The sequence below is a fragment of the Lagopus leucura genome, unplaced genomic scaffold (assembly GCF_019238085.1).
Source record: "Lagopus leucura isolate 7727_CA_CO unplaced genomic scaffold, USGS_WTPT01 Super-Scaffold_100004, whole genome shotgun sequence".
Classification (NCBI taxonomy): Eukaryota; Metazoa; Chordata; class Aves; order Galliformes; family Phasianidae; genus Lagopus; species Lagopus leucura.
The window spans coordinates 24,575,236-24,597,521 of NW_024962264.1; the positions used below are offsets into that span (position 1 = coordinate 24,575,236).

The 22,286-nt window shown below is 42.2% G+C and overlaps 1 protein-coding gene across 2 annotated transcripts; it reads left to right on the plus strand.

The window, feature by feature from the left end:
• The first annotated feature begins 59 nt into the window (after positions 1–59).
• Positions 60–22,067, plus strand: G3BP2 (G3BP stress granule assembly factor 2). 2 transcript variants are annotated; one of them, XM_042871443.1, is made up of 12 exons: positions 60–161; positions 6,862–6,980; positions 10,813–10,894; positions 11,347–11,520; positions 11,663–11,753; positions 12,683–12,785; positions 13,590–13,770; positions 14,693–14,791; positions 18,554–18,656; positions 20,308–20,436; positions 20,602–20,720; positions 21,619–22,067. In XM_042871443.1, exons 2-12 carry the CDS (start codon positions 6,886–6,888, stop codon positions 21,889–21,891), a joined length of 1,449 nt encoding a protein of 482 aa, XP_042727377.1. In that variant the 5' UTR covers positions 60–161; positions 6,862–6,885; the 3' UTR covers positions 21,892–22,067. The 2 variants fall into 2 exon arrangements, with proteins under 2 accessions (XP_042727377.1, XP_042727378.1); XM_042871444.1 differs by lacking the exon at positions 14,693–14,791.
• The last annotated feature ends 219 nt before the right edge of the window (positions 22,068–22,286 follow it).

The following is a 22,286-nucleotide window of genomic DNA, read 5'->3' on the forward strand; positions in this document are numbered from 1 at the left end:
ACCTCAGTGCAAAGACTTCCGCCGGAAGCGGAGAGTAGACTCGCGCCCCGCGGACGTCACATCGCACGGCCCCTCCCTCCGCCCTGTGACACCGCTGCCGGCCCCGAGCAGGCCCCGGGGGGAGCGCCGCGGCCCCGCGCACGCCGAGTCTCTTTCCCCGGGTGAGCGCTGTGGCAGGAGGGGATGAGGGGAGCGCGGGGTCCGCATCGACTCGGGGTCCGCTCTGTCCTTCGCGCTGCAACGCCTTCGGGCCTTGGCCGTGCGGCGGGGTTGGGGCTTTTGCTCCTGGCGGCCGGAGGGTCCCTGTCTCTTCTGTAGCCTTATGGACTGCCTCCAGGGGAAGAACTCTACGCGCCGAGCGGGTTTCTGCGAGCCTCTCATTTTGTTCCTAAGCAGGGCGCGGGGTGTGCTCGGGTTTTGCTGCCCTTCACCTCGGAGGGCTGCATCACGCAGCGTCGAGGTGCGCAGCAGCATCATCCCCAGAACGGGGATTTTGCGTTGCTACGGTGGTGGGGTGCCGTCGGGCGCTGAGCTCTGCGCCAGGCACCGGAAGAGCCAGTGCAGTGGGGGGGAGGGAGAAAAGATGCGGCCATGGCTTCATTTCACTCAGAAAACATTACTTCATTTTCTAGTTTTTATGATTGTTGTGTGATTTTTTTTGCAATCTTTGAGCCTTCTATAGATACAATTCAGTGTGCCAGTATTCTGCTTTCTTACAAAGTGAAGTGTGAAGATGCTTGAAGTGGTTCTGATCTGCAAAGACACAGGGTGCAGTACTTTTTTCTTAGGTCAGTTGTTGTGCATGCTCTGGATGTGAAACCTACATCCTTAAAGACAGTGTTCTGCTCTCTAACCTGTAGTGGTAGAGGGATGTGAAGGCTGAGAGAACTCCTAGTATGTTTTCCTTGTTCATAGAAGGTGCTTTCAGGTGTCTCAGGGTCTTTCTCTTTTTCTTCTGTATGCTGTAAATTTGTGAGCAGGAGCAGAATAAGGTCACTGCAGCTCAGTGGCAGCGATTTCTCTGCAGCGTAGCTATGCTGCCCTGCTCAGTGCTGTGTGGCACAATGCAATGCAGTCATGGAGTGAGCCCTCCTATGGACGTGCACGTCTCTTTCAGGAGAGCTATGTTAGTGAAGCAAGTCCCTGGCAGAAGATCTGTGTTATGCTGTGATGAGCAGGTACCACATTCTTAACCTTACATTTCCAGCTCAGAAGATGTTGTTACTGCCAAGCTGGTCTTGCTTTAACTGCTGGAGTTAATGAATCGTTAAAAAGGTGTTCTATGTTCATTGTGACCATATGCATGCCTGCAGGGTCATAGCTGTCTTGAGAAAGCTTTCTTATTCCTAAGGGAACACCATCCTGCTTCCAGACTTGTTCAGGGCTCTGGTAGCTTGGGTTTAATCCTTGTTTACCATGAAAAATGTTTTTGTAATATTCCAATTGGCAGATTTTGGCTCACTGTAGGGAACTGTGATCTGTATTGTATGAATTTTTCATTAGCAGAATAAAATCTCTTCTGCATTAGCACAGCTTAAACTGGAGAGAGAGCACATGGAGCCAACCATCCAATGTACTGATCTGCTACTGTTTTTCTGGATTTGATGTTCTGCGTAAAAATGAGGTTTCAAATTATACATCTACAGTTGGGCTGTACAGTTACAGTTGAGAGAGGATAGTAGGATGCTGAGCATACACTGACCACACATAGTGTCTTAACACACAATGTTGAATTGGATTCTTTCTTTTCCGTGTAGCAATTGTGATACTGGATGTCAATTTTTTTGAGAGCATATGGCAAGTGAAGACCTTCTTTGCAACTCGGGGAATATGTGAGAAGAGCAGTGTATCAGGCTGGTGGGTAGATTTGGTGACAGGAGAAAGGCACAGAAACTATTGCTGAATGGCAGGGTCCAGGGAGAGGGAGCTGAAAGGGGCTTCCTGGAAGGAGGTGGCAGTGACTGCAGGTGTTGTTGCTGCTTTTATTCAGGTGAGTGTTGGCTCTTTTGGATGGTCCCTGTCAGTAGTCTTATGTCTAAAATACACAGTGCCTTTAAGCTCCTCAAAAAAAAAAAAAAAAAAAAAAAAAAAAGGCAGCATAAAACAAAACCTATCACAGAACAGCTTGATTGGAAAGAGCCACATGTCTTGCCCTGGGGCTCAGCCAGTTCAGATCCTATTGGATTTAATAAAGGAGATCATAAAGCGAAGTAATTCTCTGAGATATTATTGAGGTTCACTGGCTCTTACTTGCTGATGTAGGATGATATGAATGCTTACCTTGCAGAGCAAGGAAGGGAGAAGTTGCTTTCAGGAATGAACAGGGCTGTCAGGGGCTTTCAGTTGTGCTCTCAATATTGTTTCAGTCTGGTCAGTGCTTATTCTGCTTTTGCCTGCAATATTACCAGTGTGGCAGGGCTGTGTTACAGCTTGTGCCAGCTGGACTGACCATTGCAGCAAAGTTTTTGCTTTATTCAAGGTGTGGTTACTCACGCACTGTATTGCAGCAGTGAGATCTCACATAGATCACAGCAGCAAGCATGTTCTTTAAGGCATTATTTGGTTGTCTGTGTTAGGAAAAGCAATTCAAGTGTGGTTGGTTCTTGGCCTTCTGGAAGCCCCAATTTTACCTCTCGTGATGGTCTGGGTTTAGGAGAATCCTGTCCAAGATGGAGAAAACCACTTTCTCCTTTTTTTTTTTTTTCCTCCACTGCTGCTAGATAAGAAGCAGCATGATATCTGCTGGGACTTCACTCTGTGTGCTCACTACATGGGTAACATCTTCTGATTTTTCAAGAGTGTTTTGCCAAATTTTATTTTGAATTTAAATTGTATATTCCATCCTGGTAATCAATCTTGGCACAAGCTGTGGACATCTGAATGCAAGAACAAACCACACTGCTGCAGATATTTGTGAAGCAGTAGCTCCTTAGCCATGTTCCTTTAGTCATGGAAGAATTGCAGTCAGAGTGTGAAGGATGAAACTTGCCTGTCAATACATCAAAAGCATTAATTTGCTTATATATATTTTTAAATAAAGCAAAGCCTGCTTGTCCTTGCCATGTGACCTCCATAACCTACTCCCAGTGCCTTGTCACATATGACTGGTCACACTGCTGCTTCTACATGCTAAGGAAAATTGTATCAGAAACTTCGTTTTGAGGAAAAACGAAAGCTTCTGTGATGTGAAAGATCTGATAGGTAAGATGTGTGTTGGTGGATGTTGTGACTGCTCTGCACTTTGTGCTCCTCTGTACCTTTTTAGGAGCAAATTGCTGCTGCCTTCCTTTGCAAACTGATGGATTGGTAGGGTTTTTGTTTTGATGTTTTCCCTTCCTACATGAAGAATTAACAAACACAATTTAATAAATGGAAGTTTTGTGCATAGAGATTATTACAGGCTGAATACGTGGCATTATTAATTCTCTTGAGCGATTATTGCTACAGTTGATAACCAAGCACTTGAGCACAGTTGTCCTAACTCAGCTATGTCTCATTGTTTTGTCTCTTAACAGTATCATCAAAGGGCGTTTTTTTGCAGAGCTTAGAGAAGTCTGCAATAACCCCATACAGGAATGTTATTCGATGTAACTTTGCTGCTGTCACGAAGATAATACTTATTTCAGTGTTGTCCTTCATTTGTAGTTGGTGTTCCCTTTCAGAAGAAAATATCTTTTGTTTTCTTGGGTCCTCATCCTGCAGTCTGATACAAGGTCTGTTAGTGTAGGTGTGGTTTTCTTCAGCGCAGGAATGCACTGTGAATTCAGCGTGCCTTGCTGATAGCACAGGAAATGGCAGTACTGCTCGAGTGCAGCAAGTTGGCTCTGCTTGGTTAGCTGCTGGGGCAGCTTGCCTGCAAGCAGTTACCTGGGGGTGGTTGTGCTGCTCCAGCTGTGTGGCTTTTGCCAGGTATGTGGCATAAGGGGCTTCTGAAGCACAATAGTTGCACTGTAATGAAACCAATAGATAAATGTTATTTCTGCTGTTGGCTATCTCTGTGACAGTGTTTTGTTTCTGGCCGGTATAGGCTCCAGCATCTCTAGTGATAAGTTCTTACGAAGACATTTTCCTAAAGACTGTGGAGGCTTATCTACTAAAAAAAAAAGTGATTCCTTTTATTCTACTGAGAAATTGCTCAGATGGTTACTCTTTGTCTTGCAAGTATCTATCTGAAAACTGGAAAAAGAGCTCCTGTAGAGTATGTCTATGTATGGGGCTTCTGTTAGTGTCTGGCAGAACATAGAGATAACAGCTGGTTTCAATCCTGACTGTTCACGTTGGTGCAGATCAGCAATCACCTTTGTTGGCGCTCAGGCAGCTTATGTTTTGGCTTAAATGTCCCAGGTACATTCAGCTCCCAAATCACCAGGCCGGCTGGGACTTGGGTCCTGGGCCTTGAGGAGGTGCAGCACTACCTGGAACAACCAAGGCGTAAATGTACAGTAAACCTGGGTTCTCGGGACTCATGTTGATTGGTAACAAGCAGTGCTTGCCTTTTTATTTAGTTGCCTTCTAATGACTTAGAGGTTCAGTAAGCCTCTTCTAACTCTGTAAGAATATTTGAAGAGATGGTGCAGAGAATAATGTTGGAAAGGCGAAGAGTTATACAGATACATCCTGTTAAACAGTGGTATTCTCTGAGGTAATGGTCCTTTCACTTGAAACACGGGCAGAGGTGGACTGTACACATCTCAGCAGCACGTGAACCCATTTCTCTGTGTTGTACAGGAAGAGTTAGCTGTGTGTGATTATTGTGCACTTGTCTTTCTTGGGTTTGCTGAAATAGCACTTCTAATGAAAAACTTGTGTGCAATACAGCTCTGGTGTGGGGTAATAACTCCCTCCTAGGTTATTGTGTTTTGTACCCGGAGGCGTTTTCAGTGCTCCATGCGGTATGCAGCAATTTGTTAACATGTGTACTGTGCTTAATGCTATAGGGATGTGTTCTGGCTGTGATTGGCTCTTTAACAGGTTCTGATTTAAAAAAGAAAAGAAATTAGGAATTTCTGTCCCTGTGTTTTCTCTCAAGTGCTTGTGGTGATCGTGGCGCTGTGTTCTCACCTCCTTGGGGACAGGGCAGCAGAGAAGCATTGTGTCACCTGTTTCTTTAATTTTTATTTACTCTTTTAAGATTGGCTTCTAAGTACCATTTACCTGTGCACACCATTGTTATAGTATAGTATAGTCAGGTCAGGAAGATCCTCCCATGGTTTGCATTGAGTTTCTCAGCAGATGCTACTTTGAGCATGGGCATGGCTCAAGCCTGTGGTGTTCTGTTGTATTCTTGGAAATAATTTTGGTAATTATACCTAAAAAATAAATGTCATTTGGGAGTTTCCACAAGTCTCAGTTAATTCAGTGTTCCCAAGTCTTGGAGGGTTGTCTTTAAAATTCTGGATAAGCCCATATATGTTTTCTGATTTTTTTATCTCCAGTTTCAGAACTTGTGTTCAAGACCTTGCCTGCTGGCTGTTTCTGAGACCATTGCTTTGAGGGCATTTCTGACTCATGGTGTTTGATAATAGTTTGAGGTACTGTTTGTGGCTTGGTTGGGGTTATTTTAATAGTACATGAGCAAAAGTACTTGGGTGTTTTGTTTTCATCAGGTCTTGTTGATGCCAGATCTGATGTGTTTGTGATACTCCTGTATGCATTTCACCTTTAATTACAGGCTCTTTTGAGCTGAAGTTAATTTCTAAATTTCTCCTTGTGTGCTTTCTGTCTTTGGAAAGCTGTGATGGGAACAGCCTTTTACATGGCCCATAGTTTTGATTGCTGAGCTGAGGTTATTTTCGTAGGAAAACAAATATTATTTTAGGTTGTTGGAGACTGAGGTATCTTGAGAGAGAGGACTGAGAGTGCTGGACTCTGAAGCCTGGAGAGCAGAGGAGTGGGGTGGGAGATGCATTGCTACTGCATACCTTGATGAGATCATGCTTCTAGGTAGACCATGTGAAAATAGGAGCCAGTGTGCAAAATTGTGGGTGGAAGGTCTACTCACGTGGGTCCTAGTTTCAACTGGGACAGAGATGATTTTCTCTGTTGTATCTGGTAGGATGCTCTGTTGCGGTTTTAGGAGAAAAACAGTGTTGATAACACAGTGATGTTTTGGTCATTGCAGAGCAGTGCTAGAGAGAGGCAAGGACATTTTGGCTACTTGTACTGTCCTGTCCATTGAGGTAACTGGGAGGCACAAGGAGCTGGGAGGAATCAGAATTAGAATGGCTGACTCAGACTAGCCAAAGGGATATTCCATGGTGCATGATGTGTTGCAGAAAATGCTTAAAGACAGTGGGAAGTTGGTCAGGGGGTGCTGCCACTGCTTGAAGACTGGCTGTGCATTGGTTGGCAGGTGCTGAGCAATTGCCTGTGCGTTGCTTGTTTTGTTTATATAAAATTATCATTACTGCTATTTCTTTTTTCCTTTTCTAAATAGCTTTTATCTCAACCCACGAATTCTATTTCACTGTTGGTTTGTTTGTTTTTATCCTCAATTCTCCTCCATCCCATTAGGATCTATTCCAACCTTTTAATTATTCGTCAGTTTAATTGCCAAAAGTCAAATAGATAGTGCTAGACACTCTTAATAATCTCTTTTGTCTTAGGGCAGGGTAGGAAGTGCCCCATTTTCAAGGGACTGAGTAAAGTTCATTTGTTTTCCCTGTTTCTTTTCAGTCAGAATGGGATGTTAACAGGAAGAAATCTTTGTATTTACTCCAAGGAACGTTGGGGATGGATCTTGAATTCAAGTTCCTGTTTGTGTAATTGTTTCACTTCTAATATCACTATACTAATCCTTTTATTAGGACATTGTGATATATAGGGTTGTCTTCAAACTAACAGGAATATTTTTAATTGCAGCATTCGACCCTGTGTACCAAAGAAATGGTGATGGAGAAGCCCAGTCCCCTGCTTGTAGGGCGGGAGTTCGTCAGACAGTACTACACTCTGCTCAATAAAGCTCCTGACTTCCTGCACAGGTAACACTGACACAACAGTAACCAATGGTTTTGAACAGAAACACATGTTCTTTATCAAAAATCAGATACTCAGTAGTTTCTGAGTGTGGCAGGAAATTGACCTGATTAACTTTTGGGTTCTTGGAAAACATGTTACAGAAAAAAGCCTTCAGATTCCAGAAGCAGATGTATTTATAGGATGTATGGCTGTTCTTAAGATATTTCCTGCCTGGAAAAGTGAGCTGTTTCTCACAGGTAGGGTTGTAATCTGGAAGCATCAGAGAAGCAATGTTATTTAAAAAAAATAAAAAAAATTAAAAAAATTTTTTTTTAAATTAAAAATAAAAATAAAAAAGGAAGGAAAGTTGTGGATGAAGCACCTACGTGCTGCACCGGAGACAAGCGTGCTGACTTTCAGTATACTGAATTTTGTATTATCTTTTGAGTAGCTTTTGTCTAGGTCATGACTGGAGATCTAAGTATAGAAGTCAGGGCCTGGACAAGGCATTGGCACATACACAGGTTTTATTTACCTGTGCCTGCTGTTTCACTGCGGCTCTGGATGTGTTCCTTCTTTTTATGGTTCTGATTGCCTACATACCGTTTGTCACTTAAGATACTGTATTTCCACATTTGGATTCAGAGCAACACAGACTTTTGATAAAGGTGAAGTTGGCTTTGCAAGTGTTTCTTGTTGCTGCTGTTTTTAGAGCCATTGCTGCTTGGATCTCTTCTCTCAGAACTTGACATCAGGTTGATTGTGGAGAAATGGAATTGTTGAAGTTAGAGCTCCTTGATGGGAAGCTGAGGACTTCAGCCTTGTGAATAATGTCTCTTTTCATCTGGAGCTGTGAGATAGGGAAAATGGATGGTATCGTTTTTGCTTAAATCACTGAGCTGCTGTGGAACAATGTTTGTTTTTCTTTTCTGACTTTAAATGTAGATCTTAAGGGGTAGGGTTGCCTGAGCAGCATGTTTCCAGGCACTATGCTTTGTAGTCTAGCTGGAGACCCAAGCAGCATTTTCAAAAATTGCAGATTGTTCCTTGCCCCAACACTTCAACAAAAGAGTTAGGTCCAACAAGCAGCTAATAAATATATCCATATGACACACTAGTACCTGTGTATAAACTTGCAGTTTTCTCTTATCCAAGAGTTGTGTTCCTTACATATCATTTCTGGGGCATCTCCCCAGATGGCCTGGGAAAGGGCTTGTGTCTTCTTGTTGGTTTCAGATGCAGCTCTCAGATAGTTTTGTTACCTGCTCTGTCAGTAGTTAGTATCTTGTCCATATAGCTAACCATCCATTGCCTGTGAAGACTGGGAAGTTGAAATTCTTCTAAGACTTACAAAGGGTGTGACAGCACCAACAATTATACCTGAGCCAAGGACGCAGTGGAATTCCTGATAGCCAAACAACCAGGTAATTGCTGAAGGATAGAAAAGCCCAAGTTGATAAGGCAAGTTTATTGTGAAGTGTGCTGTCATTTCACTTTAAACCCAAAAAGTATTTGCATGAAGAGAGGAAAAGAGCTGATGAGGTGTTTATGCAGTGCTTTAAAGCTTAGTATGAAAGGTATAAGGGGAATTCTATTACTTTTGCTGGGAGATTGCCCTTTCCTTTCTGTAACATTTTTGTTTCAATGACAGTTGAATATAGGGATAAATCACCCATACCTCAAACTCACTATTGAAAGCAGTCTGTTTTGTTTGCAAGAGCATTTACCTGTAATGATGGCAATTGTAACCTTGGCAGGGCTTGGAGGAGGAGAACATGTGTTTTGATTTAGAAAGCAAAATACTGCTGGAATGTTTTTCCTTTCTGTCTGCTTCAGCCAAAGAGCAAGCAGCTATTTCAGGTTTGCCTTGCCCCTGCTTCCCCTTTAATGCAATATTAATTCCATTGCATTGATGTTAACACCTGCTACATGAGCATCATAGAGTTGGCATTCCCTGGTGCATTATGGACGTGGGCTGATGCTTCCAGTTTAGGGTGGCATAAAATTTATAGCAGGCTGCACATGAGGCAAAAGGGTGCCTGTAGAGACACTCAGCACGTAAGGGCATTTGCCTTTGTGTTCATTGGCCACACCTTGAGTGTGTGTGATGCTCTTCTGAGAGGGCGCCTTCTCTCTGATCTTCCTCCTGCTGTGACTTCAAGCAACAACTTGCACATTGCCATAGAAACATTTTGAATTCTTGGCTTCCCAGAACCTGACGGTGAAAGAAAAGGATTAATTTTTGCAGTGAGCAAGAGATTTTGGCAGCAAGTGCTAATGCTCTTGGTTTATTCTTCAAGGGAAATGCACCAAGTGTCTGTCACCTGTTGTTTTCCAAAGCTTATTGAGGGACATGCAGAGATTTTAAAAGTTTGCCTCAAAATGGGTCCTTCTTGGTATCATTTGTATAGTATTACTGCCTCTTATTTTACAGTGCATATTTCCATGTGTGTGAGGACTCAGTAGAGCCTCCTTTCCTGATCTGCAGTTCCCATTTGTTATGTTTTCTGCCTGACAGAGAGTTTGAACAGTTCCTTGAAAGCAAGCTAGAACTACTGGTCTCCCTGTGGGAAGTACTTGGTGGGATGCACTGACCATCCGAGAGCTAAAGGGTGGTTTCCCACCTGCCTACATGCTGGTTTAACCGAACCTTGATTTTTATGTTAGAACGTCCTAGAGCATGCTCAAAGCCACCATTATGCAGCTGGTACCAAAGAAAATAGTTTAATTTATAATTTCTTGTTGGAAACTAAGGGCAGTTATAATCTTGGCCTGGTATTTGTAGGAAATTGGAACTGGAAGGAGTTTCTTGGTCTAGTGGGATAAAACAAGAAATGGCAAATGCACATGTTCTCATGTTTGATTCCTCATCTTAATGCTTATGTTGTGCACTGCTTGTTTAGCCAGAGACAAACATTCTGTATCCTTGCTGTGTGATAAATAGTTCATGAAAATACCAAAAGGAAATGTTATTTCATACATCAAACACTATCAAGGGGTGGACATTAGCAGAATTCTTTGGAAGTGGTGAAATATTGGAATTAAGACCTCATGGCGGTCATTCCTGAGGTAAAGCTTGATTTGAAATGAAATGCAACATTATGTTGTTGCCTTCTTGGCTATTAATGTAAATTTACAGAGTATTAAGCATTTGTCACATGCTTTATAAGCTGGTAGTAAAAATACAAAATGTGACTTAGGCATTTCAAGACTCAGAACTTGGAAGTGGAAAGAGGGTACAGAAATAAAAATCCCTGAAATGTAAGAAAAATATTGAAAGCAAGTGTGTGATGCAGAGGATAGGGGGGAAGTGGTTTTGAAAACAAATCCAAAATTGGGTCAAGAAATGTTTTTTTTTGTTTTTTATTGGTTTAAGAGCTCAGTAGGCATGTGCTCGGTGCAAGATGAAAAAAGCCACTGCTGCTAGCTGGCTGTCACAAATACAAAATGTGAGCTTTGTGCTGAAAGTTAAACAGTGGAGGTGGTAAGAAGTGGTGCTTCAGTTATTGTAGATTATTGTGCAATGAGTGCAAATAATATAACATTTGCTATCTAATTGTAAGAACTGTAGAGGGTAGATTGACTTTACCACAGGCAGATAGTTTTAATGTTCAGGGAACCCCAAGACCAAATAGCCAGCTCAGTTAGAGTGGGTAAATCAGACTGCTGAATGTTAAACGTCTTTCCTTCTGTATTCTTGGAATCTTAGAATTGATCTTGAATTGTTTGTGCTGAAATTCCAAATACTTTGATATCTGTAACTGGTGGCTAAAATATTGTTGGTTTTGGCTCTTGGTTTTTTTTTTTTTTTTTTTTTTTTCATTGATATTATCTTTACTATCTTTTCATTTGCAGGTTTTATGGCAGGAATTCTTCTTATGTCCATGGAGGACTGGATGCTAGTGGGAAGCCACAAGAAGCAGTGTATGGCCAAGCTGTATGTATCAACGTTGGGCCTGAAGTCCTTATTAATGTTCAGAACTAAATGTAGTTTTTCATTTTTAAACAAATTGTTTGATTTTCCTATCTGGGAAATAGCACGTTGCTATAGTGCCTCCTATTCAGACACCTATATAAATATTTTATGGCTTTTTTGTCTTGATTGCTGCTGTTGTTACTGTGGGTTATGTTTGATATATCAGCTTTGCATCCAAATGGAGAAAATATATTTAGGAAGGGTAACCTTTTTTGACTGTTCTGAACAGTATTTGAGTCATGATGAAAAACTAATTCCCTAAGCTCAGATAGACTCTTCTCAGTGAAAGGTGTTCCTGGGTTCCTGCATTTTCCTTTTGAGCTTCAGTGGGGGGCTTTTTCTGTTTGTTGAGACTTAGGCGTGAAGCTGTGTATAAAACTCAGTGTAGCTGAAATATAACTGTGTGTTTCCAGGAGATACACAAGAAAGTGATGTCACTGCAGTTCAGTGAGTGCCACACCAAGATTCGCCATGTGGATGCTCATGCCACTCTGAGCGATGGGGTGGTGGTGCAAGTCATGGGGGAGCTGTCTAACAATGGACAGCCCATGAGGAAGTTCATGCAGACCTTTGTACTTGCTCCAGAGGTAAGTAGCTGTAAGATCATGTTGAACTTCAAATGGCCCAAAGCTTACAGAGTGTGCCTCAAAGCTTACATCTCCAATCCATACGTACTGATGAGTTCTGATGTATCATATATACAACCAAGTGTGTGTTGCTCTTCTACAGGGGTCTGTTCCAAACAAGTTCTATGTACATAACGATATCTTCAGATATGAAGATGAAGTATTTGGGGATTCTGAAGGAGAACTTGATGAAGGTAAGAAGAACTGTACTTGTGGTGTAGAGTTGGTTTATTCGTCTGATGGTGCCAATCTTTCAGAGTGTTTGGAGGACACGGAAAGATGCAAACTGTTCCATTCTCATGTAGCGTAGTATGTGGCTAAGGAAGAGTGTAGGTCATAATATTGGGACTATGTGCTGTCTTCAACATTGGAAAATGGAGGTCTTACATTAAAACCTTATTTCTGTGGGGACTGCACTGCCTTTTCGGGTGGATGAGACTTGGTGAAGAAGGGTTGTAGTGAGCAGTAGTAGTTTTGCTACATCTGAGTGTTGTTTAGTAGACTAGATTTCTGTGGTCAGTCAAATAAAATGTAACTGTTTTTTCAAATATGAAGTGTCATTCACTCCCATATCATCATCATGTTCAGGGGTTCGTTTCTGTCCCTGAGCTGAACTTTATTGTTCTGGGTGATTTTTCTCTTGCCCAGTCTATTGAGCCAAAGCAAATCAAAGGAGAGTACAACTGGGATGTACTGGATAACTTCAGGGATTTATTTAATCTCAACAGCATGGAACAAAACATTTTAGACAAATGATTCTTCTTGTGTTTGAGGTTTACTTTGTTAGTGTTAGGTACTGTGATTTTAAGAGCTAATAATGTTTATTTTACATGGACAACATATGAAAGTGTCCTGCTGCTTCAAAAGATCCTTCACTCTTCCTCACAATAGTAGTAGTAATGGTAGTAGGTATATCTCTGGGGTGTCATTTTTGTGAAAACAGTAGGAAGCAAAGCCTTTGAAAAAGAATAGAAGGGGCTCTCACTTTCTTTTCAGCTCATTTTGCCTTATTTTGTTGATGACATGTGATTTTTGTTATACTACTAGTTCGGCATGCTTGTACTGTAGGTGAGGCTTGTGTATGCTTGCAGAGGTGCTCAAGGAATTGTTTCTTTCATGGCAGAGTCTGAAGAGGAGGTGGAGGAAGAACAAGAGGAAAGACAACCATCACCTGAACCTGTGCAAGAAAATGCAAGCAGTACCTACTATGAGAATCATCCTGTCACGTAAGAAGGCCATTTCATTACAGCATTGCTTTCTAAAATAAAAACAACAGAATTGCTTTGGGTTTAGGCTTTGGATGTGATTTAGCAGTTAATCTAGGAAATTACACTTAAACTGATATGGATCTATGCTGTGTCAACATCACATTTGAAATATTGATTTCGTGACTGGAGAAAGAAAGGAGGGGAGGTTTCATGTCCGCTATTGTTTTCACTTCTAGTTTCAAATATGAGATAAAAAGGCAGTAAGTGTGCTTGTGTACATACTTAATGCAGTCTTCATTATGTAAGCTCACAGTAGTGATATGTTATAATAATCTGTATGAACAGATGTTTTAATGAGAGAGTGGTTAATCATGTGTTAATCCTCAATTTAGCTGGTGCTTGAAGCTGGAAGGGAGAGGTAATTTTTAAGAAGTTGCCTTGGAAAAATAGACTTTTTTTTTAAGTGCTTTTTTAAACATGTCGGGCATTGCTTTTAAAGAGCCAGATCTGACTGGTTTCCTTATGAACAGAAACAGTTCTTGAGTTCATCATCTATTCCTTCAAGGGTTTCTACATCTAATTTTCAGATTTTTTGCTAAAAACTGTAAAACGTCCTCACATTAGCAGAAATAAAATCTGGCTTAGTGTGCAGCTATAAGTGCACAGCTTAACTTAATGTGATATCATATACAAAGGTACCATATGGTAACAACTAGGAAACCAATCATTACAAAATCAATCATTACCACTGTATAACTTTAAGAAAAAGCCATAAGAAGGAAGCAATTGAAAAGCTGCATAAAATGCATTTGACTATTGTAGCAATGGTATAGAGGAGGCACTGGAAGAATCGTCTCATGAGCCTGAGCCGGAATTGGAATCAGAAACAAAACCTGAGGAGCTGAAGACTGAGGTAGAAGAAAAGGCTCTTGAGGAGCTGGAAGAGAAGTCTCCTTCTCCACCTCCTGTAGAACCTGTTTCACTACCCCAAGAACCACCAAAGGTCAGTTAAAATACGTATCCGTGCTTCTTGGTGCAGATGGTAAACCAAAAGGTTTGGATCTGATCTTAGTCATTTTGAGTGGCCAAACTCTTTTCAGTATCTGAAACTGTCTAGATTTAAACCTTCAACTTAAAAAAAAAAAAAAAAAAAAAGTTGTGAAATGTCACCAAAAAAGTTGTTCTTCAATGCTATTCAAGTTATGTATTGTAGATGTAATGCTCTGTAAAGTGTGTGTGTGGTTTTATGCATGTGTTAACCTTTTTAAATGTGTAGTTAAGGTATATTAAAAAAACAATCCAGACCATCACCAACGAAAAACTCATGTAATGGGAACCACTGCTCTTCCTTTAAAAAACAAAAAACAAATGCATGATGCGTTGGCACTTGAAAAATGATCCATAGTATAGGTTAAAAAAAAGTCTGGAGGCTTTGATTGTCTCCCTTAGAAGCAGGATGCCTAATTTTAAAAAGTGCCATGCGTCATCTGATACAGTAACTTGGAGGTAGCTGAAAGAGATGGGAGGAGTGGATGACAGCTGGAGAGAGGTCGTTCTCTAGCTCCAACATCAGTCTCCCGTATCTTTTCAATCCTGTTCCTCTTTGCTGTTTTTATTTCTAACTTCTGGCATCCACTCTCTTCCTTTGTGCAGAAGACACTGAACACTGCAGGATTGTCAGTGCTAGGGAAGCAGTGAGCTGGGGATGCTGAGCGAGCCCAGCTTGTTTCAGTAGTGGCAGTAAGAGCTGCACACCCTGCTCTGTACTGTTGGAGTCTACAAATGGCTTGAACTGCAAATCCTGCTGTATCTTTGTAACGTTAAGTAGTCAGCTATGAACCAAAAGTATATTTTCAGCAGACAAGTTTCCCTGTATGTCAGTGGTTTTCATGATGAGTAGCCTAGGTTTGTTGCATTTCCTGCAGGCTTTCTCTTGGGCTTCAGTGACCAGTAAAAACCTGCCTCCTAGTGGTACTGTTTCCTCCTCTGGAATTCCGCCCCATGTTAAAGCACCGGTCTCACAGGTAACCCATCTGTGAACACCTTGGATTGTCTCATTACTTCTGCAAACTGCTTCCGTTTTTCAATTAACAGATCAATTTGTTTGACTTTCATTGCACAAATTAATTGTCTTAAATGTGAATGCGTTCACCTTGTTGTAAGTGTAAGGCACATACACATAGCAGGTGTAACTTTGGGTGTAATCGTGGTAACGTTAAAAACTGCTCATGTGAAAACAGGAAATCACTGATTTTTCTTTGTTTTTTTTTTTTACCTATCTTACTGGGATATGATTTGAAAACAAACAAACAAAAAGCCCTCAAGCAACTACTCCCATAGCAGTTATTTCCTAAAGTGTGTGTGAAAGGGGAATTTCTTTGGCAGAAGTACCCCAGCAGTCAAACAGAGTGCATCCTTGTTGAGAAGGTGCAAGTTTGCCTTGAAGAGATATTGTCTACAGAAGTATGTTGGACTCCATTATCCATACATATTTAATTTGTCTCAGAACCCTGTACCAACTTATGACTGTGTGGGGGATGGAAGGGTTCACATGTCCTGGTCAGGACAATGCTGTCTTCCCATTCCTAGGCTGATGTGGAAAGGAGGGGAGAGAAAAGAGAAAGTTTGAAAAGACTGGGCAATAGCTTATGTTCTGCACGTGCCAAGTTGGTGAGATGCTTTGAGACTCTGAGCTGCTTTCATGCATACAAAATTCTCCAAATAAACAACATGCTTTAATCTTTCCTACCAGTGCCATACTCCAGCAGCACTGTGTGTTGCGGTACTCATGTCCAATGCTTTACAAAGACTGTAATTTCAGTAGAGCAGCTGGTTTGTTTTATGGCAGCTGCTGTTTTAGCTTTGCGTTCTTCTGTGTTACTGATATAGAAGGACCTTTCTAGGAGTACCCTTAAGCTAAGTACATGTTTAAAACAAAACATCACAAAACCAAGCCCCTGCTTCTGTGGTCCTGCTTCTGCTCCTCTGGGGCTGTTGCGGAAAACGAGTGATGTGTGTCACTGTGCAGTGAGTAGGGAAATGTGTCTCATCAACTTCAGCAGAGCTTTGAGTTGTTCAAGTGATATTGGAATAGTAAAAGCAGTGTTTGTTCTTATACAGAATGGATTTGCCTTAAGCAAAACCAGATGTGTTTTTTGTAACAGTGACTTATTTGCAGTAGAGAGGGTAGTTTTTTTTATATTCATAATTAAAATGCAAGAAGCATTTTGAAATACTGGTGTAAGAAACTAGAGTACAAATCACAGACGTCCCCTAGATCTTTCTGCTCCCTCTGCAATTTGTCACGCTCTGCACCTTTTTGTTACTTTAGTTCTGACCTCATGTTGAAGGAGGTCTGCGTGAAAGTTTCTGAAGAAATTTCTCAGCTCTTCTGGAGATGGAATGAGTCTGCTCTTAGCTCATTGGTTTGCATGCTTTTCAGGTATGGTGTACAGAAGGATGGTGGAAAGACATTTTAAATTTCTGCAAGGAGTTACAAATCAATGGTAGCACTTCCCCATCCTATCACATTCTCTCGTGTCAGATGCTTTGCACAAAACAGTGGCGTAGATTGCAGCAGTCAGTGGGTGGGTGGCTCCTTTGGGTTGCTGTTCTTACCAGCATCAATACCACAAAGCAATTTGAACTGTTCCTTCTATTGCTTTCTCCAGCATCACTCCACTTCATTCCTCACTGCTGAACCTTTATGGCACTTTCAGCTATTTTGCCTCTCTGTGTGCATTAGTTCATTGACTGTGCTGGAGGGTGGTGCAGGCAGGGTGCTTTCTGGCTCTTTCTTGTGGCTGGCAAATGAGAGCAAGGAAGGATCTGTTTAGGGGTTACATTCCTTCATCACCTTGAAAGTGTTCAGACTTTGGATAGACTTTCATGCAGCAGGGTTTGTGTGTTAAACAGAGCTGGGCTTCAAGTCTTGTGTATTTTAAGGCTAATGTGAGTTTTCTGGGCCCAGATTCAAGGGAGAAGAGGGAGCTGAAAGCTGCTCTGTCTTTCCGTGTTTTGGAATGGTTAGTATGTTTATAGTAGCAAATCTATAATATCTTTAGGGCAGTGATGAATGATTGATCTTCAGTGCATTCTGCTGTCCATGTTCACCTTGGAGATGGTGCAGCAGCAGTCAGAAGTATGCTTCTAAACCAGCTGTTGTGATGCAAGTGAGGTGATGGACATCTGATTGGATCTCATTTAGTGTCTTTCCTTTGTTTGGCTGGTTGCTACTTTATGTGCGTGCACTTCTGTTGTAGAAGGCAACTCACTGCAGAAAAGCTTTTAAACATCATAAGATATTAAAAATGGCATTGTCCAAGCCTACAGAGCCTCTTCTTCTCTTGCTCTGTCTGCCCCTTCCTCCTCTCCATCACAGCTGGTCTAACTATTGTTGTCAGTAGTATGTCCAAAGCATAGCCATTAGTCTCTTCCCTCCCTGTGTGAGCTCCTGCAGATAATGGAGTCATCTTTTCCTTCACTGTTCTCAATGGCCCAGAAGCTGAGGTTGGTGATTTCTTTTTCCTGATTGTCTGTTGAAATCCTTATTCTGTGGCTTTGTGTGCAGAGTTGCAAATTGCCATTGCTTGCTTCTTCCCCTTAAGGCGGTGCCAGAGAACTCTGTAAAAACCGATAGTACCAATTATAGAGGACCAAATGACTTGCACGGCTTAGTTAGGAGTGAGCGAATGTGTGATAGATGAGAAGTTGGGTGAAATGCAGGACTGGTGAGTACAGGTTGGCTATATGTGGGATTTAGTGGAAGGACATTGGTGACGTAGCCAATGTTCTGTGTCCTCAAAGGAAAAGAAGGGAGATTCATGACATAAACTCCTTTCCTGCAGCAGTCAGGGCCTTACAGCCATTGTCCTTGACTTTAATCATCTTCTCAGAAGCCAGTGCTTGTCCTCACATTCCGAAGGATGAATTTGCTTCTCCAAGACCCCAGCAGAGCTGCAGCTGCTGTGCGCAAACTGAAAATAAATGCTGTACGTTGTTTCAGTATCCAGCGGTCTGCATAGAAACATTTTTATGCAGGAGGTTTTGTCTCTCTTTCTCAAATTGTCTTTGAAAGTATTTTTTGCTTGCGAAAATGTGTGTTCTAGTTCCTGAAAATTGAAAGGGTGTGCTTTGTACATCATGGTTTCAAAATTAGGAAAGTTGAAGAACATCCTCAGCAGCTGAGGAACTAAGTCTGAACTAATTACTATCCAATGGCCATATTGCATCATAAATCCTTACTGTACTTCACAAGGTGCTCTTTTTGTTTCCTTTTATTCTTTTCCCTCTTCTTTCTTTTGGTAGTTTCCTTAATCATTTTTCTGCACTCTAGGGAGAGTCCCTCAGAGATGCAGACAGTTGTCCATCTCTCAGTGTCCATCTTGAGATACCTCCCAGCCCATGATGTGTGAGCTTGACATGAGGACGCTGTATCTGATCTATTCCAGTTAGGTTGAGAGATTTGTGAATCACGGAGTGGTCTGAGTGCCTGGTCACACATGGAAAGTAAATGTCAGATGTGCTTTGGGGAGATGTTCTGACTGAGAGATGTTTGCTTTGAACCTTTTAGCAGAGTTATTGACCACTGCAGTCCTGGATTGGTACAGAGGAATTTATAGAGATGAAAAAATGTATTTCCCAACACATTTACTTGGATGTATATCTTCCAGAGTTCATTTTCTGCATGCTACTTACCTCTGTCTTGTGTTGCTTTTTGGTTTTGTTTTTTGCTGGGCCTTTTCTTTAATAGACGGTACTGAATAATAGCTGTTCTCCTGTTTCAGCCAAGAGTTGAAACAAAACCCGAAGCTCAATCTCAGCCTCCTCGCGTGCGTGAGCAGCGCCCAAGGGAACGACCAGGATTTCCACCCCGTGGACCTCGACCAGGTCAGCTCATGGAGCTTTGTGGGGCTGGGTAGGAGTGGTGACTCCTTGAGGGATCTTGCTGTAACTGTACTGTATTTGACTGATCGTGAACTGTCCACTCGTACCGTCTTCAACTGGAAATGTGGAAAATGATACTGAATCTGAACTGGGAATTGATCTGATACAGAGTTGAGGTATTTCCAGTCCTCTGTTCTACTGAATTCCTTTTTAATAGCCAGACCACTTGCTTATGTGCCGGAATACCTTCTGTGTGATTCAGTACAATTCCAAAAAGGTATTCCAGAAATATTTTTTTTCCATGTGCCTTGATTTTTATTGAATGATGAAAGTAAAAGCTCTTAAGCAGCTGTAGCGCTCTTTATTTTAGAAGAAAACCTTCCAGCCATCTTGGCCTCAAACAGTTAATAATTCTACACATATTTTTCCATCCTGCTGCCTGTTCTGGGTTTGGCTGCCTTGTGTTTGTACTCACCTATGAGCAGCCACACTTCAACATTTCCTGGCTGATACAGAGTACCCAAATCCATGGGGTGGCTTTGCTAGCAAAGTTGCCTATGACTTGACAGGTATTAGAAGTGGTGTTGGAACATGAAAGTGCTCTGAGTGGCATTCATCAGTCTGACCTGGTCAATTGGTAGCCTCTGCTCAGTGGTGGACAAAAAGTACTCAGCCCAAGGCTATAATCATTGATGGTTGAATAGCTAACGAAGGTACGAACCATGCATATGAGTCATGAGTTGCAAGGAAGAGAGTGATGTTTGCGACTGTTCCAAGTGCTAGCAAAAAGTTGTCAGGAGCTTGCAAAGTGCTGCATGCAGGAGTGGTTAAGTCTCAGCAGCTGTGAGCTTCTCTACCAGCTCTGATTCATTTGGTCTGATAGAAGTGTTCAGTGAGATTGAGGTCAGCCTTAAAAGTGCTGTTTGCTTTTGGCTTTGATCAATGCAGGCATTTCCTCACATGGGAGCAAAACTGAACTGAAAAGACTTAAGGTACCAAGAACTGTAACGTGTGCTACAAGTTAACATCCCTTTTTTTCTCCCCCCCCTTTCCCCCCCCCAGTGTGTAATATGCAACAGGGAGTGGAAGATGCAACTTGTGGCTAAATCAAGTTGCTCATCTCCATTTTTCCTACTCTTGAATGTAAATACAACAAAACCATAACAAAAATCATACAGACAATGTGTACCAGAGCCCGAGTCCTTTGATTGTGATCTTACTGGGTGGGTGGCAGGGGACAGAGATGAAATCTCCATTAACCAATGGTAGAGATCCTACTCTATCATCTCCTCTTCAAAGTAAGTCTGTGAACAGCCTTTGCTGCTGTTAAAAGTGCTTCAGCTGAGATGAAGAGGTTACAAACTCTCACTTCTGCTTGGAATAAAAAGGTTGGAAGACGAAAGATAGGGGACTAGAAGCATGACTGTTCAGTACAAAATAAAGGTGGTGTTTTTATGTGAAGGAATAGATAAAGTGGTGACTTAAATCTAATTTTTTTTTTTTAATACATTGTGATAAGTACAAAGCTCCTCTTCTTTATAAGGTACAGGAGGTTTGAGCGCACATGTTTGGTGCTAATTGCAGGTGGATGTGTTGGAGCCTACGCACTAATTCTAACTGCAGTGTCTCTGCTTTCTTCTTTCCCCTGACACAGGGAGAGGGGATGTGGAGCAAAATGAGTCGGACAATCGCCGAATAATCCGCTACCCAGACAGCCATCAGCTGTTTGTTGGGAACCTGCCGCATGACATCGACGAGAGTGAACTGAAAGAGTTCTTCATGAGTAAGTACCAACTTCAGACTAAGGAACGAAACAGATGTGCTGTGTCAGAGACGTGTGTGACATTCACGTATGGTGTCACAGAGGAATTCGTATGTGGTGTTGGCTGAGAAGAAGCAGAAGGTGGTAAATCATGGTTTTTGTTCATATGGCTTTTTCCTTCCACAGGCTTTGGAAATGTGGTTGAACTCCGCATCAACACAAAGGGAGTTGGAGGAAAACTGCCCAACTTTGGATTTGTGGTATTTGATGATTCTGAGCCAGTCCAGAGAATTTTGGTTGCAAAAGTAAGTATTGGCATCCACCAAAGGATAGGCTGAATGCCCTGAAGCCCATGTGGTATTGTCTGTCCCAGTTTATTCCTGAGGCTGAGAAAAAGGAGCATGGTTACTTGCAGGTGTGACTTGAGGAACTGGTGAAGAGAACGCAGCAGTTCTCCTTTCTAGCGTTTGGGAGCTAAACTCCTCTACCAGGTTCTTGAGCTTTGAGATGGAAAGACAAAAGCCAGAAGTTACAAGACCAAAGACAACCCCTGTTCTTATTTAGAAACATTTGAATTCTTTGCGTGCCAATGAATTAAAAATAGTATTCCATTTCATAGAATCATAGAATGGCCTGAGTTGATCATCTAGTTTCAACTGCTCTGCTATGTGCAGGGTCACCAGCCACCAGACCAGGCTGCCCAGAGCCACATCCAGCCTGGCCTTGAATGCTTCCAGCGATGGAGCATCCACAACATCCTTGGGCAACCTGTTTCAGTGTGTCACCACCCTCTGTGTGAAAAGCTTCCTCCTAATATCTAACATAAACCTCCCCTGTCTCAGTTTAAAACTATTTCCCCTTGTCCTGTCACTATCCACCCTTGTATACAGTCCTCCTCCCTCTTGTTTATATGCCCTTTCAAATATTGGAAGGTCACAGTGAGGTCTTCCTGGAGCCTTCTCTTCTCCAAGCTAAAAAAGCCCGGTTCCCTCAGTCTTTTTTTGTAGGAGAGGTGCTCCAGCCCTCTGATCATTTTAGTGACATTTAGGGCTGAGGTTATGTGTTGCAGGAAACTGTTAGTTTTTCTGTCCAACATGTAAGGGTAGCCAGAGGCATGCAGTGAATGTGGTGTTTTCTGTTCGTTGTATAAATGGATGTTGTGAACTGGTGACTAATGTGTGCCTTGAATATTTTCCCTGTAAGCCCATTATGTTCCGGGGTGAGGTGCGCTTGAACGTAGAAGAGAAAAAAACAAGAGCTGCTCGTGAGAGAGAGACCCGAGGCGGAGGTGATGACCGTAGGGATATTCGGCGCAATGATAGAGGCCCTGGGGGTCCCCGTGGAATAGTGGGTGGTGGCATGATGCGCGACCGCGACGGCCGAGGACCCCCTCCAAGGGGAGGCATGGCGCAGAAGCTCGGCTCTGGACGAGGCAGTGGGCAGATGGAAGGGCGCTTCACGGGACAGCGTCGCTGAACTCCACCGCAGGCAGACGGTCCTGGCAGTGGTACATCATCCATCGTGTTTGCATTCTTGTTCATTTCTTTTGGCTTTGGAATGTGACACCGCCCTTCTGATCATTTCTTTGATGTGAAAGCATCCTTTGGTTTCCGGTTTAAATTAAAGTGGACGTTCTTTCCCCAGTTTCACAACAGAAGTCACACTGTTAATTTATAAATGTTGACTTGGAGAATTGAGGACTGGAAAGATTAAAAAAAAAAAAACAACAACAAAAACAACAAAACAGTAAACTGTCTGCAACAAAAGTGAACTGAAGGACATGCCCAATAAAATTCAGGTCCTTACAGTCAAAGCCCTCTGCTGCACATTTTGTGTAAGTGTTACTGTTTCTGCCTGTTACTGTTGGAAAC

Bases quoted from the DNA above. Each gene is read 5' to 3' on its own strand.
- G3BP2 (XM_042871443.1), top strand. From the start codon at position 6,886: ATGGTGATGGAGAAGCCCAGTCCCCTGCTTGTAGGGCGGGAGTTCGTC. The intron at 11,521-11,662 runs GTAAGTAGCTGT...GCTCTTCTACAG, and splicing joins CCTTTGTACTTGCTCCAGAG to GGGTCTGTTCCAAACAAGTT. The intron at 18,657-20,307 runs GTCAGCTCATGG...CCCCTGACACAG, and splicing joins ACCCCGTGGACCTCGACCAG to GGAGAGGGGATGTGGAGCAA.